Consider the following 18,207-nt stretch of genomic DNA (forward strand, 5'->3'; position numbering starts at 1 on the left):
AGTTTCTTTCAGAAGCAGGGGGGTGGGATGGAGAAGGAGAGGTTGTACTGGCAGTGGAGAAGGATCTATATACTGGATGGGAAACATGCAGCAGAGGGAAGGGAAGGGAAGTAACAACTATATCTGCAGTTACTCTGATGAAACAAGTAATTTGCAGCCAGGATATGTGATTGCCTTCATCACAGTGTACAATGGCTTCCATGGTGAAGAGATGGCTGCTCTGGAGTTGCAAGGTGCTGCAACCCAGCTCAGGCTTCTTTGGGACTTGGTTGACAGTGGTGGAAAGGCAACACATTGGGAATAGTAGGCAGATCGTCAATGACGTCCCACAGGGAACAGTTGTCTGTACCATATAATCAATCACCATCAATTTTAGCGACAATCTCCCAGAAGAATAGTTCTTCCTCTTCAATGACTTCTCCATAACTTTTCTTATCATAACCCCAGTTGCCGTCCCCAGGAAGTGAAGGGGACTACTTCCCTTCCCTTCCCTCTGCTGCATGTTTCCCATCCAGTATATAGATCCTTCTCCACTGCCAGTACAACCTCTCCTTCTCCATCCCACCCCCCTGCTTCTGAAAGAAACTTGCTGCAATTGCAAACTCCCAGTTCTTCCACCATCCTCATACATCCCGGTGAGTACCACTCTGGTTTTATACCATATAATCTGTTGGTGTTGGTAGAGGACCACAAGAGAGAGCCAAGAGGGCGCAGAAGGCCCAGCAGGGGCACCAAGGCCTCCCCAGAGCAGCACTGGGAGAAAGTGTCAAAAGCAGCAGGGCTGACCACCCACCTGCAGAGGCAATGGCCAGTGACCATCAGAGAGAGCTTGGGGGGTGGGAGAAAGGTGACGCGGCACATCATCCCGCTTGGGAGCCCTTTGGCATCCAGGCGAGCACTGCAGGGCTGGGAGCAGCAGGGCCCTCCCTGCCGATGGGACCACAAACAAGCCCACACGAGTGCCGCAGGCCAATGTCCCCAGCCTGCACGCGACCCCTCCGGCACTTGGGACTCATCTTCCGCTGGCACTGATGCGCTCCTGTCCCAGAAATCCTGGGGCCTCCCACCCCAGCACCGAAAAGGAGCCTTCAAGGGGGAGTGGGTACGGCCAAACAAGGAAATGAAAAGGCAGCCATGCAGGAAACCAAAACACAGCCCGTATCATTAGCTGGGTGTTTTGCATTTCAGATTTGTTTCTCAGAAAATTATTACTTCCGCAGAGGCTTCCTCTGGACCTGGGGCAGTGCAGGGCCAGTATAAAAGGCATTGAGGCTCTTCACTCTCTCATCCACCTTGCTCCCCTTCTTCTCCTTTGGAAGCAAGTGAGTTGGAAGCTCTGTCCTGTACCAGGCCCTTGGGGCAGCCTGTCCTGGGAGGGGAAGCAGGGGGAAGGTTTGGTGTGGAGAGGGGCTGGGGCTGGGTTGAGGGGGCTCTTGGGCTCTTGGCTAGGAAAAAGCGTTCCTGGGCCTGGCTCCCTTTGCTTGGTGCCCAGGGGGACAGGCAAGAGGTGAGGGGTCCCCCCTGCACAGTCTCCAACTGCCCAGCCAGTATGTGCCTCGGCTCCCTCGTGGTGGGTGGACGGGCTGCTCCTTACGTGCCCCTGTACTCCTCCCTGCCCTCTCTCCCAGGTGCACCTCCAGCCCCAAGCCATGTCCTGCTGCAACCCGTGCCAGCCCTGCCAGCCCTGCGGCCCGACCCCGCTGGCCAGCAGCTGCAACGAGCCCTGTGTCAGGCAGTGCCAGAGCTCCAACATCGTCATCGAGCCTTCTCCAGTGGTGGTGACCCTGCCCGGCCCCATCCTCAGCTCCTTCCCGCAGAACACCGTTGTGGGCTCCTCCACCTCCGCTGCTGTTGGCAGCATCCTCAGCTGTGAGGGAGTGCCCATCAACTCCGGGGGCTTTGACCTCTCCTGCATCACCAGCCGCTACTGCGGCAGCAGATGTCCTCCATGCTAAAGCTTCCGCAGGCAGCCACACAGAGGGACCCCCAGGAACCCAGAAGATGGTAATGGACTGAGTATGGAGATCCTGGCCGTTGCTTTCAGAGGGACTGAGCATCCCCGGCTCCACCTGCAAAGGAAAGCAGGAAGAGGTGCACCTGGGCCCTCTGAAAACATGGCCCTTGCCTGACTTGCCTGTTTCTCCCTCTCTTCTTTCTCTCTCTTTTTGCTGTTGTCTTCTGCTCCCCTGGGCTGTGATCACCTGCTAAGCTCCATCTGAGGAAGGACCTGCTGCCCCTCTCCCTCTCGGGGACAGGCAGGTGCGCAGGCAGACGCCTGGTGCGAGCTCCACACTGGCCAAGTGGCAAGGACTCCTAGCTGCTCCTAGTGCTCCCTGCACCGTAGCACCCACGCAGAGGACCTCCTTTCCCTCTTTCAACTCATTAAAGCTCTGATGCATTGCAGCCTGGGCCTCCGCGTGGTCCTTCTCTCTCCGGATGCTCTCCCCAGCTGGCAGAAAGAAAGGTGTCGCTCTGGGGAGAGCTTGCAGGGATGAAGGAGAGCCATGGGCATTCCCGGAGGAAGGGGGGTCAGACACAGGCAGTGGCCTCCTTCCAAGACACTGCCCCTTGCAGCCGAGGAAGATGTCCCTGGCTCCTGCAGAGTCAGCAGCGTCAGGGCCTGCCTCGCTGCACCCCTGCGCACAGATGCCCTCCTCAGCCTTGGAGCACACCCTGCAGATGATGGGGTGCGCAACCAGTGCCCGAGCGAGAAGCCCACGGCCCCGGCCACACTGGCTGGTGGCAGTGGCACTGGGAGCTGCTCCTGCATCCAGCAGCACCTGCGAGCCTTTCCTGGCAGGTGGCTCTTGTCTCATGGGGGCTTCTCTCCCTGCGGCAGGTGTGCAGAGCCTTGTTCCCCCGTTCATGCCCATTGCTCGCAACATGCCTCCCATCCTTTGCCATCTAAGGCCTCTGCCCTCCGGGTAGGATAGCTCCGGGTTTTGCCAGAGGGTCAGGCCTCCCCTCTTCCCCCTCCAGTCCCAGTGACCCACCGCCCTGCTGCTCCCCAGCTTGATGCCCCTGTGGCACCAGCCCCTGCCAGTGCCACTGAGGTTGCCCAGGAAACCTGGACCGCGTCACGCTCTGCCTCCACCAGAGTGCCCAGGGAGCTGCCAGGAAGCTGAAGGTTGCCAGCTCGAGCGTTCTCCTCCCGCTGCCACCTCAAAACTGGCTCCAAACTTCAGCCCAAAGGGTGGAAGAGTGCTCTGAGGGCTGCCTGGGCTCCCACTCCTCTGCCCCAGGGACCCTTTCTGCTCGCATCGCCTCGTGGTTAAACCGCTCGCTCAGCCAAACGAAGGGAATCAAGCAGCCACCTGTGCTGGGCCCCAGGCTCCCCAGTACCAGAAACAGTTTTTCCAGTGCTGGGAGGCTCCAACTGGTGCAGCCAGGCCACAGCTCGACCTCTCAAAATCCTGCTGGTCATCAGAGCCCTGAACATCCCGCAGGCAATCCTACCTGCCTGTAAACCGCCGCCTCTTGCAAAACTCCGTGCCAGGCTGTCCACGGGGAGCCGTGCACCTCAGATAGGCAGGTAGGAAGCTGCTGACAGTTCCCAGGGCTGGACCGGCAGTTCCCAGGTTGAAGGAGATGATGGAGGCGGCCAAGGACACGGCCCTCACAGCCATCCCTGTCAGGGCCAAAGGCTCCCCGGTGAACTTCTCTGGCCACCCAGCGTGCAGCCAGACCGGCAGCATCTTTGTCTGAGTACACATTTATGCCGAGCAGCGCTGCTGTCCTCCTGTATGATGATGTATTGCGCTGTTATCTAGGGCTCTTGCCTTGCTTTGCATTTCCTTTCCCTCCACTCCCCTCTCCTCTCCTTTCACAGACATTCCTTTTTTTCAGGATAGGGCCCTCACGAGGCAGACTTACTCTTCTGGCATTTGCACTTTCTGTGTGCTGCCCGGGTCCCTGTCCCTTCCACCCGTGCCCATGTGTCTGGCCGTGGTCCTGCTTGGGGGCAGTTCCTGAGGCCATTCTCCCAATTCCTTTCCTGCTGTCTTTCCGTCCAGTCTTCTGTCTCAGCCTACTGCTCCATCACAGCTCCACTCAGAGCAGGAGGAACTGTCTTCCCCAGTAGCTTGTGTAGCTGCAACCTACTCTAGAACCTCCTGCAGCACCACCCCCACCCACCCACCCCCAGTTCCCCACTGGAGGTCAGCAGAAGACAGGTTTCCCATGTCCAGGACACACTCCCAGCCTGAAGGGGCCTTTCTGGGCAGAGGTTGACCTAGGCAGTCCTTGGTGGCCACTGTCATTTGGGCAGCTGGCAACATCTTCCACAGGCCCAAAGGACACTGCACAGAGCTTCCTCGGGCAGTGTGCCACAACCCCTCCTCCCCCTTCCCAGTGAAGGGTGCCCTGTCATTGTGTTCCTTTGACCAGAACAATGCTTTTGTTCCTGAGTAGTTTGTGAGAACATCCTAAAAGAGAAGTATCACACAGAGGCTCAAGTTGGGTTGCAGCAGAATTTTTATGATTTAAAGGAGGGAAATGAGGTAAATAAGTGGAGGTTATGATGCAGGGAGTACCAGATCTTCAAAGAGACCATGTGCTGAGGCCAGGGTGGAGTTCACAAAGGGTGCCCAACTGCCTACAGCACAAAGGCAGGAGGACAGCAGATCCCTACATGGATGGCTTTGGAAAAACCCATGGCCCAGGAGAGAAGGAGACAACAGAGAAAAAAAGAGTGAGAAGTAGTCAAGTCAGACAAGGGCTATGCTTTCGGACAGCTCAGGCACATCTCTTCCTGCTTGCCTTTGCATGTGGAGCCAGGGATGCTCAGTCCCTCTCAAAGTGATGACCCAACACTGTGTCCTCAGACTAGCATCATATCTTAGGTTCCTGGGGGTCCTTCCTGTGGGAAGTCACCAGTGGCTTTAGCAGGGGCGACATCTGCTGCCGCAGTAGCGGCTGGTGATGCAGGAGAGGTCAAAGCCCCCAGAGTTGATGGGCACTCCCTCACAGCTGAGGATGCTGCCAACGGCAGCGGAGGTGGAGGAGCCCACGGCGGTGTTCTGCGGGAAGGAGCTGAGGATGGGGCCGGGCAGGGTCACCACCACGGCGGAGGGCTGGATGACGATGTTGGAGCTCTGGCACTGCCTGACACAGGGCTCGTTGCAGCTGCTGGCCAGCGGGGTCGGGCCGCAGGGCTGGCAGGACTGGCACGGGTTGCAGCAGGACATGGCTTGGGGCTGGAGGTGCACCTGGGAGAGAGGGCAGGGAGGAGTACAGGGGCACGTAAGGAGCAGCCCGTCCACCCACCACGAGGGAGCCGAGGCACATACTGGCTGAGCAGTTGGAGACTGTGCAGGGGGGACCCCTCACCTCTTGCCTGTCCCCCTGGGCACCAAGCAAAGGGAGCCAGGCCCAGGAACGCTTTTTCCTAGCCAAGAGTACCCTCAACCCATACCCAGCCTCTCTCCATGCTAGATCTTTTCCCTGCTTCCCCTCACAGTTAGTCCCAAGCCCCAGACAGGGCAGGTATTATCTGACATGTCCACTGAGACATGGCTTCATCCTGTAGGAGCAGGAGAAGGGATTTCAGACTCACCTGGTTCCCAAGAGAAGAAGGAGGGTTAAGTGGATGACAAAGGAAGGACCTACACTTGCTTTTTATACTGGTCCTGCACTGCCCCAGGCCCAGAGATAGTCCTAGCAGGGTTAATAATTTTCTGAGAAGCTCTTCTGAAATGTAAGACATCCCAGGTAATGATACAGGCTGTGTTTCAGTTTCCTTGTGCCTTTTCATTTCCTTGTTTATGTCATGCTCATTTCCTCATGGATGTTTGAGTGTTGGAATGAGAGTTCCTAAAATTTCTGGGGCAGAAACATGTCATTGCAGGCAGAACACTCACACCAGTTGCTGGAGGGGTCATGTGCAGACTAGGAATACTGGCCTGGGGCACTCCTAGGGGTATGTTTCCTGCCCCACTGACAGGAAAGACCAAGGTCCTTTCAGCGCTGTAATCCTTGACCAGTCACCCAAGGGCTCCCACACGTGAGGACATGACATGGCCTTTTTCCTCTCTCCCTCCCAGCCCTTTCTGGTTGTTACCAGTCTTTTTCTTCCAAGGGAGGCAGACTGCACTTCTGAGTTTCAACGTTTCTTCTTCTAACATCAACCCTAGGAGAGATTTTCCAGGCTGCTTGGCTTCCTCCATTCTCTAGGCCATCTCTTGGGATTCCCAGCCAGCCCAGCTCAACCTTTCTTGGAACTCTGTAAGCAATATGTAAAGGTGAAAGCATGACATAGTCCAGTTTTTTCTGGCAGCATTGGTGGGACTTGCAGCCTTTGGTGAGATGTGTCTTTCTGGCTGGCAAGGATTGGAGCAAAAGAAGTTGCTGACCCAGGCCTCTCAGATGCTGCTGTGGATGGGTAGCTCCAAACCTTGCATAGATTCAGGGAGAGATTCTCCTCTGTGCTGTCTGTGGACAACTTCCAGGTGCTTTCCCCTGTGTGCGATGCCAAGCTACAGGACAGCACCACCTGTCTCACCACTGAGCCCACACTGGTGCCCACAGCATGAAGCATCAGACAGAAAGAGGGTATATGTGTATGTTCCTCGTGGAGTGGTTTCCTCCCCAGCACTGTGTGCATGTAGGTCAGTTCTCAGCTTTTCCAGCAATAGCCTGTTGGGGTAGTGGTGGGGTTGGGTCTCTACCTCCCCAGCCTATGCAGCACAGACAAATGTTATTAACAGCATGCTGGTGTGACTTCTGTCTGAATTCAGAGCCAGGGACTTGGTAAAAGAGCAAAATAGTCCAATAAAACTGTCACTTTCAAGGAGTACTTGGACATGGAGGAGAGCTTTTGAGGGATGCCACATGGACCATACCAGCCTTCATCAACCCCCCTGAGCTGAAACTAGCTGTGGCATGGGAATGAATATTAAAAAGATGTGTCTGATCAGCTTGTCCTGCTCTTACTGCTCCCTCAGCCTCCTCTGGAGCATGCTGCTGCAGAAGAGAGCCTTTGTTGTGAGACATGACTGCTTTCATGGTTTTATCTCCCAGCCAAAATAGCCCAAGGAAGGAAAATCTCTTCCTATCCATGCACCTGGGCATCAGCCAAACCCTCAGCATGTGAAAAAAGCCCGTCAGCCCTAGACTGGGGAAGATTTTCTGTTGAACCGGATTAGCACCCATACCCCAATCTGCTTCACTGCTTTTCATCTCTCTCCTCTCTCCCAGGGGAATCACCATTGCTTTGCTGGGAGGAATCTCAGTGCACCAATTTCCTGACAGAAATCAGCTGTTCACTCTGTTTCCATCTTGGTGGAAAAAAGAGCTGACCTTGGAGACCAGCTGTGTTGGAAGCTGACAAAATGAATTGTGGTGGATGCAGAGAAGTTTAGCTGTCATCTGTAAATATTGTTGAGCATAAGCTGTGTATTTTTGCAAGATGCCCAGGAGAAACTTGTGGTTACCCCTCCTCTTCTCTTACACATCTGTTTGAGACCTGCTCAGGAAATTTTCCTTGCTCTGGGATGAGCAGATGGATTAAATTCCAAGGCTAAATCACCTGGAGAAACCTGGTTGCTGATGTGCTGGTGGTGGGAGCTGACACTACTGGGATCTGAGTCCCCTGATTCTGCTTCCATCAATCCTGATCTGCCTACTGTCACCACCTCCTTGTGCATGTCTGTCCTGGTTTTGGCTGGGATAGAGTCAATTTTCTTCTCAGTAGCTGGCACAATGCTTTATTTTGGATTTAGTATAAGAATAGCATTGATAACACACTGATGCTGTAGATGTTGCTAAGTAATCCTTACTCAAAATCAAGGACTTTTCATGTTTGCCAGTGAGCAGGTGCACAAGAAGCTGGGAGGGAGCAGAGCCGGGACAGCTGACCCGAACTAGCCAAGGGTTGTTCCCTAGAATAGGCTGTCATGCTAAGTATATAAAGCTGGGGGAAGAAGAAGGAAGGAGGGGAAGTGTGGAGTGACAGCGCTTGCCTTCCCAGGTAACTGTTATACATGATGGAGCCTGGCTTTTCTGGGGAAGGCTGAGCCCCTGCCTGCAGTCGGAAATTGTGAATTAATCCCTTGGTTTGCTTTGCTTTGCTTTCTTGCATGCATGGCTTTTGCTTTACCTTTAAACATAATCTCAACCCATAAGTTTTCTCACTTTTACTCTTCTGATTCTTTCTTCCATCTCACTGTGGGAGGAGTGAGCGAGTGAGTGTCTGTGTGGGGCTTAGTGGCTGGCTGGGCTTAAACCATAGCAGTGCTTTATGGTGCCCCATGTTGGGTTTAACCCCAGCCACACAGCTGCTCACCCACTCCTCACCAGGCAATGAGATGGGGAGGAGAATCAGGAAAAAGGTAAAGCTCATAGCTTGAGATAAGAACAGTTTAATAATTAAAAGAAAATATAATAATGATAATAACAACAACCACTACAAGAACAACAAATACAACAATTGAAATGGAAAGAGAAGGTGAGATTAATAATTCCCAAAAGGTAGGAAAAAAAAAAGTGATGCACAGTACAATTACACACCACCCTCCAACCACTTCCCTGCCAGTCCCCAAGGAGCAATAATCAGGACACAGAAACAATGGATACCTGAGGGATGCTGCGGTATAAACCATTACCACATGCTTAAGGCCAAGGTATAAAAAGAAATTTTTTACTATTACTGGAAACAATACCTAAAAGCTGACATTAACAGGGAAGACACACATTGTTTGCATAGGGAAGACAGAGACATGAAATGAGCCATAGAGGATTTAAGGAGTGTGGAAATACGCAGAAAGTAAGGATGTGATTGCATCATCGGAGCATGGCTGATTCCAATGCTAACTTGTGGACTCCCTCCACCCTGCATGTCTGGGCAGAAGCTGGGCCCTACCAGGGACTGTAGGACTGTGTGAGGGACCTGTCTCTTCTGCCTGTGCCCATGTGTGCCAGCCACACACCCTTGATCGGACAACGGAGACAAGGAGAAGGCAAGCATGAGGCTGTGGGCTGTCCCCAGGTATTATTGTTCCCCAACAACGCTCCTGCTACACTTTGGAGCCATGATTTCACAGATGGCCATTAGCTATGGAGTAGTAAGGGATGTTTCCCTCTGATCCAAGAGAAAAGGCACCAAAGAGAACCCATTGCTGACAGTTCCACCCTCCCCTTCCTCCCCCGTTATTCCCCGGGCAGACTGGGAGAGCTGCCACAGAAGGAGGGAGGACTCGGAGGCACAGGCCTGGATGCAGCACAACTTTAATGAGTCGAAAGAAGAAAAGGAGGTGGCTCCTAGGCAGCGCCAGGGGCAGCCACTGAGGTGCGGTGGAGCTCCTGCAGGGTGTCCGTCTGCCTGCCCTGCGGAGGGAGGGAGGCCAACAGGTGCCAGCCACGCTGGTGCTGGGAGGCTAGGCGACAGCAAAGGGAAGAGGGCAAAAACGCTGAGTGGAAGAAGGGGCCAATGGCACGGAGCTCCATCTCCGGTCCATGTTCTGAGGTCCTGAAGGTTCTTGCCCAAAGCTGTTGCCAGCACCTTTAGCAGGGGCGACATCTGCTGCCGCAGTAGCGGCTGGTGATGCAGGAGAGGTCAAAGCCCCCGGAGCTGATGGGCACTCCCTCACAGCTGAGGATGCTGCCAACGGCAGCGGAGGTGGAGGAGCCCACGGCGGTGTTCTGCGGGAAGGAGCTGAGGATGGGGCCGGGCAGGGTCACCACCACGGCGGAGGGCTGGATGACGACGACAGAGTCCTGGCACTGCCTGCAACAGGGCTCGTTGCAGCTGCTGGCCAGCGGGGTCGGGCCGCAGGGCTGGCAGGGCTGGCACGGGTTGCAGCAGGACATGGCTTGGGGCTGGAGGTGCACCTGGGAGAGAGGGCAGGGGAAGCCAGAAATGGGGAAACATGAGAAGCAGCACTGCACCCAACCACAGCGGGGCCACCGCATCTCCTGGCCCAGCACACGCTGCCCAGCTGAAAGCCCAGGAGCCACCTCAGCTACGTCCCAGGCTCTCTCTGCAGAAGACCTTCTCCCCCCTTCCCTCTCCCGTGAGAAGCAGCTCCCAGCCCGGGGCTAGCACAGCCCACACGAGCTGAGCCCTCCACGGAGGAAAGACCTGGTCTGGAAGGAGGAGGACAAGAGACTTCACACGCACCTGATTCCCAAGGAGAAGGGGGCAAGAGAAGCGCATGAGAGTGCAGAGAGTCGGGCCGCCTTTTATAGCAGTCCTGCACTGCCTCGGGCCCAGAGGCACCCTCTGTGGAAGTAATAATTTTCTGACAAGTTCCTGGCAAATGCAGACCATCCCACCTAATGGTATGGGCTGTGTCCTGGTTTCCTGCACCGCTGCCTTTTCATTTCCTTGCTTACGGCACGTGCTTTCCCACATGAAGGCTGCTCTAAGTGCCGGCATGAGAAGGCCAAGGATTTCCGGGACAGGAACGTGCCGGCGCAGGAGGAAGACGCAGCTCAAGTGCTGGTGGCATCCCATGCGGAGAGGTGATGTGCGCCTGGCTCATTCCCGTGGGCTTGCTTGCGGCACAGTTGTCGGGAAAGGGGCACCGCTCCCATGCTTCTCATCTGCGTTGGCCCCAGGACTGCCATGGGAGAGGGCACGGCACATCCTTTCCTCTTGCTCCCCCCATCTCTCTCTGATGGTCGCTCATTGCCATCTCCTGTCTTTCTGTAAGCGTGCAGAGGTTTGCCTGGCTCCGTGCAGGCGTGAATGAGCACACGTGTGTCAGCCTGTACTTGTGTGGGTCAGGGTGAAGATCTTGGCCTTCCCGGGGGTGTCCCTGGGCACTGCAGAGCAGCAGATCGCCCGTGCCAGCCAGAGCCCATTACAGCTGAGAGGCGGTGCCTTTGGCCGGGCAGAGAGGTGCCCAGGGAGCTGAAACGCAGCCTCTGCCCCCGCACCCCCACCTCTTGCTTTAAGTACAGGGCCAGGAAAGCCTGCCCACCTCTGCGGGCCCCTGTCCCTGAATCGGTCCCCTTATGGTGCCGTCTTGCTGGGGGCTGGGGCGGGACGCAGGCTCCTCGTGTCCAGGCCAGGGCCAGGTGCACTTCGGCCTGGTGCTCACTGAGGCACGGCCTCAGACCTGGTGCCAAATGGGTGTGGAAGGGAAGGGACGGGGCTCCGCATGTTGCTCGGCTGTGAGATGGGGTGCCGCAGGGGCAGTCGCGCAGCTCTGAGTCCAGCTCCTTTGGTGTTCAAGCACCATGAGTTCCAGGTCACGCACAGAACACGGAGTCTGAAGGCCAAGCACCTGTGTCTGGGGAGGCAGAGACAAGGCGTTCAGGGGAAGGTGCCAAAACCCGGCTGCTTCTTCATGAGCAGGTCAGGTAAAGTCCCTCTTTGCGCAGAAGGAAACTTGTGTGTGCTGACCGCAGCGCCCGCAGCCGCAGCCCCCTGCGCTGCTGCGCGGTGGGGGAAATAGAAGAGCCGTGAATGAAGGAGGGAAGCTGAGGCTGTGGAGGTGACGTGGGGACGGGGTGGAGGTATCTTAAGGGCTTTTCTGCTGTTTCTCTCCCTCCTGCTCTATTTTTCATTGGCAATATGTTTGAGGAATGTTCCCCCAGTCAAGTCTGTTTTTCCAGTGAAAGTAACGGGTAAGTGATGCCGCTGGCTTTGCCTCGACCCACAGCCTTTTTCACCTTCTTTCCCCCTCTGTCGCGTTGCGCAGGGAGAGGGAGAGAGCAGCCTGGTGGGTCTGGAAGCCAGCCAAGGTCTTTTCAGGATTGCCCCACTTATGGTTCATGCAAGTGCCGTGAGTGTTTGTCATTTATGTGCTTTTCTCCTGCTTTCTCTCTGTGCCATCAGGAGCAGACTCCTTCTGCCACAGATGTTCCCCTCAGAGGACAGTGGGCAATGATGCCCATTGGCCTCTGCAGGGACCCGCTGTACGGACGTGACGGAATGAGAGGGGACTTGCCGTAGCTACCCTTGCCCTCGGATGCACACCCTGCCCCTTCGTCCTGGAGATGGGTGGGGAGGTGAGGAGGAGGCGGCTGTGGGCTCTAGCCAGGGTGATTCCTCCCGCTATTCCCTCCTTCCGTCCTCGTCGCCACCTTCTGTCTGAGCCTTCTCCCCCAGCACAGCTCCATGCAGAGCAGGAGGAACTGCCCTGAGTGCCCGTGGGGGTGCTGACCTCCCAGGGCCTCCTGCAGCACCGGGCTCGTCCCATGAAGACAGGGCAAGTTGGCACCACCATCCGCAGGGCATGTTTGGAGGCCAAGGGCACTATTTCTGGGCAGACACACAGCACGGGAAGGGCTGATGGGCACGGGCTGTGCAGTGGCCAGAGATGTTGTCCTCAGCTCCGAGGGACAGCGACCAAAGGAGGCCATGGGGCTGTGTGTGCTGCCCTCCCATTGGTCTAGGAATGAGAAAGGAGCCACTTGCTCCCCCATTTGTTCCCTCCCGGCGCATCTCCTTCCTCCCTGCGCAGGTTTTAGAGAACATCCAGAGAGGAAAGGACCACACAGAGCCAGGGGCTGGGATGCTGCAGAGTTTAATGAGTCCAAAGAGGGAAACAAGATGCCTCTGAGGGGAGGCCACAGGGAAAGGGTCGCGCGGACAGCCAGGAGCCAGTGCCCCACAGAGGGAGAGGGACAGGCAGGTCCCCCCTGGGCTGCCTTTGGTGGGCCTCATGGCCCAGGGGCGTGGACAAAAACAAAGGCAAGGGAGGAAAAGGAGAGAGTGGAGGAAGGGAACGAGAGGCATCGGTCACGTTTCAAGAGAGCCCAGGCTGGCCCCTTCCTCAGGGCTGACACCCGTTGCAGGAGGCGTGAGGCATGCTCAGCCCCTCTCAAAGCAATGGCCACAGTCTCCGTCGTTCAGCATGGCATCATCTTCTGGGTTCCAGCGGATCCTTGTCCGGGCCGTCACCAGTGGCTTTAGCAGGGGCGACATCTGCTGCCGCAGTAGCGGCTGGTGATGCAGGAGAGGTCAAAGCCCCCGGAGTTGATGGGCACTCCCTCACAGCTGAGGATGCTGCCAACGGCAGCGGAGGTGGAGGAGCCCACGGCGGTGTTCTGCGGGAAGGAGCTGAGGATGGGGCCGGGCAGGGTCACCACCACGGCGGAGGGCTGGATGACGATGTTGGAGCTCTGGCACTGCCTGCAACAGGGCTCGTTGCAGCTGCTGGCCAGCGGGGTCGGGCCGCAGGGCTGGCAGGACTGGCACGGGTTGCAGCAGGACATGGCTTGGGGCTGGAGGTGCACCTGGGAGAGAGGGCAGGGAGGAAGCATGGCACAGGGACACCTCAGGAGCAGCCTGCAACGCCACCAAAAGGAAGCCAAGGCAGGGGGCTGCACAGCGGGAAACAAGGGCTTCTTTGCCCGAGCTCAGCGGGGTCCTGCGCATAGCAGCCAGGCCCAGGGATGCTCATCACTAGCCTGGAGCAAAGGGCCAGCTCAGCCCAGCCTCAGCCTGTCTCCGTGACAGACTGTCTCTCCTCTGACCTCTCCCGCCACCCCCGTCTCGGAGCACTAACATAAGACCAAGGAGCAGGTACCAGCTGAGCTGCCCTCGAAGGCTAGACCCTGTCCTGGAGGAGGAGGTGGAGGAGAAAAGGGGCTTCCAGCTCACCTGGTTCCCAAGGAGAAGGAGGTGACAGAAGCGGCTGAGAGAGCCATCGGTTGGGCTGGCTTTTATACTGGCCCCACGCTGCCTCAGGGCCAAAGGAAGTGACAGTTTTCCTGCATGCCTGGTCTCTGTCACATCCTGCTCTTCCCCAGGTTTTCAGCCTGCTCAATGCGGACGGGGGAGCAAGGACAGGGTAAACAGGTCACCCTGGCACATGCAGGCTGCGTGGCTTTGGCAGCGGGGCTCAAGCAGCCCTACTTTGTCCTGCAAGGCTTTCACCACGCAGGCCAGAGAGCGAACAGTTTCTCCTGGCCATCGCCCCAGCATTCCAAATTCCATGGATCCAAGGCAGACCAGGAATTTGAGAGCAAGGGAGAGGGTAGCTCTGGCTACTGCATCCTGGCTGAATTACCGGCAGTGTGGACAGAGATCCCCGCTCCTCTGGCCTTCTGAAAAATTTCCCTAGGTTTATCAGCTGGAGGGTTTTGGGGCCTTTCTCCACATTCAATGAGCCCTCAATGCTGTGAGCACCATACCTGTCACACAGCATGGAGGGGTCTGACAGGCTTGTGATAACCTAATACAGGCAGGCCAGTTGGAGAAGGGCCACAGTGCTTGACCAACCCCATCCTGATGTCCATCCAGTAGTCCCCTCATGGCCCTTTTCTGCAGGGCTGCTCTCCAGAAACTCATCTCCTAATTCATACTTGTATCTGGTGTTACTCCATCCTAGGTGCATGGATCTGGCACTTAGTCGTGTTAAATTCCATGCCATTAAGGACTGCCCAACGAGCCAATGTTATCTGGCAGCGTGGCACCCGGCACGCAGAGAAGCACCAGGGACTACTCCGCAGACAGTGCAAAGAACCTCCCTGAATCCACCCGAGAGCTGGAGTTATTTTTACACTGCCGGACTGTGTATCCAGCTATCCATCACCTCATTCCTTCTGCTCATTCCTCGTCTCACTCTCTATACTCTCAAAAATGCTGATCGATGTATCTGTACAATCTTATATTGCAGGCTCACGTCCATCCTGATACTCAAACCTGGCAGCTCATGCTGCTTTCCCCAGTATCTCACAAGGGTGTGAGTCCGTCACTTTTTTCTGTGTCACCCAACGGCCTGTAGTGACAGTCTCATTCAGAAGGAGGAGACATCAACTTTCTTGCTTCCGTTCTGCTTGTGCATCTTACCAAAAATTTTCTGCGCAATTCAACATCACCCGCCCATGCCTGGTACTTCAGCATTTCATCCCTTCTAGCATTGAAGCGGCTTCACTGTGTGGCTCCAAGGACTTAGTCCATTCCTACTTACGTACAACTCGTTTTCATAGAATGATAGACTCGTAGCATGTTTGGGTTCAAAGGGACCATGGAAGATCACCTTCTCCAAGCCCTCTGCCTTGGGCAGGGACATTCTTCATTGGACAAGTGGCTCAAAGCTCCATCCAACCTGACTTTGTTTTATTCAGTAATTCTGGAAGATAAGGCCTATACGATCTCTTTTCCTTTCTTCCTCTAAACATCTACGTAAGAACAATACATCAAGAGGAACTTGCAGACATTACAAAAATACCAGTGCTCCTTTTATGCCCATTGGTTTGTACACGAAAACAATGTCAGGTCTCAGCAGACCAAGTTTGCAGGGCTAGGAGCAGCTGGAGCTGTTCCTGTCTGAAGGATCACAAAAACACCCAAAAGACAGAGCCCAGGCTGACATCACCTGCCTGCACTGGACCCCTCTGGCACTTAGTCCGTGTCTTCTGCCCACAGTGAGGCAGCCTTGCCCCGGAAACCACGGGCCCTCTCATCGCAGCTCTCAAAAGAGACGTCCGTGACGGCACGGGCATGACATAAACCAGGAAACGCAAGGGCAGCGTAGAGGGAAAGAGCAACACATGCCATGTCATTACCGGGGATGTTTCCGTTCATTAGCAGCATGCCGGAAAATTGCTGCTTATGCAGCGGCTGCCTTGGCCCTGAGGCAGCGTGGGGCCAGTATAAAAGCCAGCCCAACCGATGGCTCTCTCAGCCGCTTCTGTCACCTCCTTCTCCTTGGGAACCAGGTGAGCTGGAAGCCCCTTTTCTCCTCCACCTCCTCCTCCAGGACAGGGTCTAGCCTTCGAGGGCAGCTCAGCTGGTACCTGCTCCTTGGTCTTATGTTAGTGCTCCGAGACGGGGGTGGCGGGAGAGGTCAGAGGAGAGACAGTCTGTCATGGAGACAGGCTGAGGCTGGGCTGAGCTGGCCCTTTGCTCCAGGCTAGTGATGAGCATCCCTGGGCCTGGCTGCTATGCGCAGGACCCCGCTGAGCTCGGGCAAAGAAGCCCTTGTTTCCCGCTGTGCAGCCCCCTGCCTTGGCTTCCTTTTGGTGGGGTTGCAGGCTGCTCCTGAGGTGTCCCTGTGCCATGCTTCCTCCCTGCCCTCTCTCCCAGGTGCACCTCCAGCCCCAAGCCATGTCCTGCTGCAACCCGTGCCAGTCCTGCCAGCCCTGCGGCCCGACCCCGCTGGCCAGCAGCTGCAACGAGCCCTGTTGCAGGCAGTGCCAGAGCTCCAACATCGTCATCCAGCCCTCCGCCGTGGTGGTGACCCTGCCCGGCCCCATCCTCAGCTCCTTCCCGCAGAACACCGCCGTGGGCTCCTCCACCTCCGCTGCCGTTGGCAGCATCCTCAGCTGTGAGGGAGTGCCCATCAACTCCGGGGGCTTTGACCTCTCCTGCATCACCAGCCGCTACTGCGGCAGCAGATGTCGCCCCTGCTAAAGCCACTGGTGACGGCCCGGACAAGGATCCGCTGGAACCCAGAAGATGATGCCATGCTGAACGACGGAGACTGTGGCCATTGCTTTGAGAGGGGCTGAGCATGCCTCACGCCTCCTGCAACGGGTGTCAGCCCTGAGGAAGGGGCCAGCCTGGGCTCTCTTGAAACGTGACCGATGCCTCTCGTTCCCTTCCTCCACTCTCTCCTTTTCCTCCCTTGCCTTTGTTTTTGTCCACGCCCCTGGGCCATGAGGCCCACCAAAGGCAGCCCAGGGGGGACCTGCCTGTCCCTCTCCCTCTGTGGGGCACTGGCTCTTGGCTGTCCGCGCGACCCTTTCCCTGTGGCCTCCCCTCAGAGGCATCTTGTTTCCCTCTTTGGACTCATTAAACTCTGCAGCATCCCAGCCCCTGGCTCTGTGTGGTCCTTTCCTCTCTGGATGTTCTCTAAAACCTGCGCAGGGAGGAAGGAGATGCGCCGGGAGGGAACAAATGGGGGAGCAAGTGGCTCCTTTCTCATTCCTAGACCAATGGGAGGGCAGCACACACAGCCCCATGGCCTCCTTTGGTCGCTGTCCCTCGGAGCTGAGGACAACATCTCTGGCCACTGCACAGCCCGTGCCCATCAGCCCTTCCCGTGCTGTGTGTCTGCCCAGAAATAGTGCCCTTGGCCTCCAAACATGCCCTGCGGATGGTGGTGCCAACTTGCCCTGTCTTCATGGGACGAGCCCGGTGCTGCAGGAGGCCCTGGGAGGTCAGCAGCCCCACGGGCACTCAGGGCAGTTCCTCCTGCTCTGCATGGAGCTGTGCTGGGGGAGAAGGCTCAGACAGAAGGTGGCGACGAGGACGGAAGGAGGGAATAGCGGGAGGAATCACCCTGGCTAGAGCCCACAGCCGCCTCCTCCTCACCTCCCCACCCATCTCCAGGACGAAGGGGCAGGGTGTGCATCCGAGGGCAAGGGTAGCTACGGCAAGTCCCCTCTCATTCCGTCACGTCCGTACAGCGGGTCCCTGCAGAGGCCAATGGGCATCATTGCCCACTGTCCTCTGAGGGGAAGGTCTGTGGCAGAAGGAGTCTGCTCCTGATGGCACAGAGAGAAAGCAGGAGAAAAGCACATAAATGACAAACACTCACGGCACTTGCATGAACCATAAGTGGGGCAATCCTGAAAAGACCTTGGCTGGCTTCCAGACCCACCAGGCTGCTCTCTCCCTCTCCCTGCGCAACGCGACAGAGGGGGAAAGAAGGTGAAAAAGGCTGTGGGTCGAGGCAAAGCCAGCGGCATCACTTACCCGTTACTTTCACTGGAAAAACAGACTTGACTGGGGGAACATTCCTCAAACATATTGCCAATGAAAAATAGAGCAGGAGGGAGAGAAACAGCAGAAAAGCCCTTAAGATACCTCCACCCCGTCCCCACGTCTTCTCCACAGCCTCAGCTTCCCTCCTTCATTCACGGCTCTTCTATTTCCCCCACCGCGCAGCAGCGCAGGGGGCTGCGGCTGCGGGCGCTGCGGTCAGCACACACAAGTTTCCTTCTGCGCAAAGAGGGACTTTACCTGACCTGCTCATGAAGAAGCAGCCGGGTTTTGGCACCTTCCCCTGAACGCCTTGTCTCTGCCTCCCCAGACACAGGTGCTTGGCCTTCAGACTCCGTGTTCTGTGCGTGACCTGGAACTCATGGTGCTTGAACACCAAAGGAGCTGGACTCAGAGCTGCGCGACTGCCCCTGCGGCACCCCATCTCACAGCCGAGCAACATGCGGAGCCCCGTCCCTTCCCTTCCACACCCATTTGGCACCAGGTCTGAGGCCGTGCCTCAGTGAGCACCAGGCCGAAGTGCACCTGGCCCTGGCCTGGACACGAGGAGCCTGCGTCCCGCCCCAGCCCCCAGCAAGACGGCACCA

The 18,207-nt window shown here is 56.7% G+C and overlaps 5 protein-coding genes across 5 annotated transcripts; 2 read left to right on the forward strand and 3 right to left on the reverse strand.

Moving 5' to 3' along the window:
• Positions 1-1,553: 1,553 nt before the first annotated feature.
• LOC308055636 (feather keratin Cos1-2) lies at positions 1,554-1,955 on the forward strand (the record flags this gene model as incomplete). Its single annotated transcript, XM_080369832.1, has 1 exon — positions 1,554-1,955. The coding sequence occupies exon 1, from the start codon at positions 1,650-1,652 to the stop codon at positions 1,953-1,955; it is 306 nt and encodes a 101-aa protein (XP_080225958.1). The 5' UTR covers positions 1,554-1,649.
• Positions 1,956-4,860: 2,905 nt separating this feature from the next.
• LOC308055628 (feather keratin Cos1-2-like) lies at positions 4,861-5,204 on the reverse strand. The gene has a single exon (XM_080369824.1). The coding sequence runs from the start codon at positions 5,184-5,186 to the stop codon at positions 4,881-4,883; it is 306 nt and encodes a 101-aa protein (XP_080225950.1). The 5' UTR covers positions 5,187-5,204; the 3' UTR covers positions 4,861-4,880.
• Positions 5,205-9,492: 4,288 nt separating this feature from the next.
• On the reverse strand, positions 9,493-15,237 carry LOC308055623 (feather keratin Cos1-2-like). The gene is made up of 2 exons (XM_080369819.1): positions 13,550-15,237; positions 9,493-9,825 (listed from the first exon to the last, which is right to left on the reverse strand). The coding sequence occupies exon 2, from the start codon at positions 9,802-9,804 to the stop codon at positions 9,499-9,501; it is 306 nt and encodes a 101-aa protein (XP_080225945.1). The 5' UTR covers positions 9,805-9,825; positions 13,550-15,237; the 3' UTR covers positions 9,493-9,498.
• LOC308055472 (feather keratin Cos2-2-like) lies at positions 12,856-13,885 on the reverse strand (the record flags this gene model as incomplete). Its single annotated transcript, XM_080369440.1, has 2 exons — positions 12,856-13,182; positions 13,805-13,885. The coding sequence occupies 2 exons, from the start codon at positions 13,883-13,885 to the stop codon at positions 12,856-12,858; spliced, it is 408 nt and encodes a 135-aa protein (XP_080225566.1).
• Positions 15,238-15,259: 22 nt separating the features above from the next.
• On the forward strand, positions 15,260-16,707 carry LOC308055617 (feather keratin Cos2-2-like). The gene is made up of 2 exons (XM_080369802.1): positions 15,260-15,612; positions 15,980-16,707. Exons 1-2 carry the CDS (start codon positions 15,445-15,447, stop codon positions 16,304-16,306), a joined length of 495 nt encoding a protein of 164 aa, XP_080225928.1. The 5' UTR covers positions 15,260-15,444; the 3' UTR covers positions 16,307-16,707.
• The last annotated feature ends 1,500 nt before the right edge of the window (positions 16,708-18,207 follow it).

Source organism: Falco punctatus, assembly GCF_963210335.1.
Source record: "Falco punctatus genome assembly, chromosome: 19".
In the NCBI taxonomy this organism is placed as follows: domain Eukaryota; kingdom Metazoa; phylum Chordata; class Aves; order Falconiformes; family Falconidae; genus Falco; species Falco punctatus.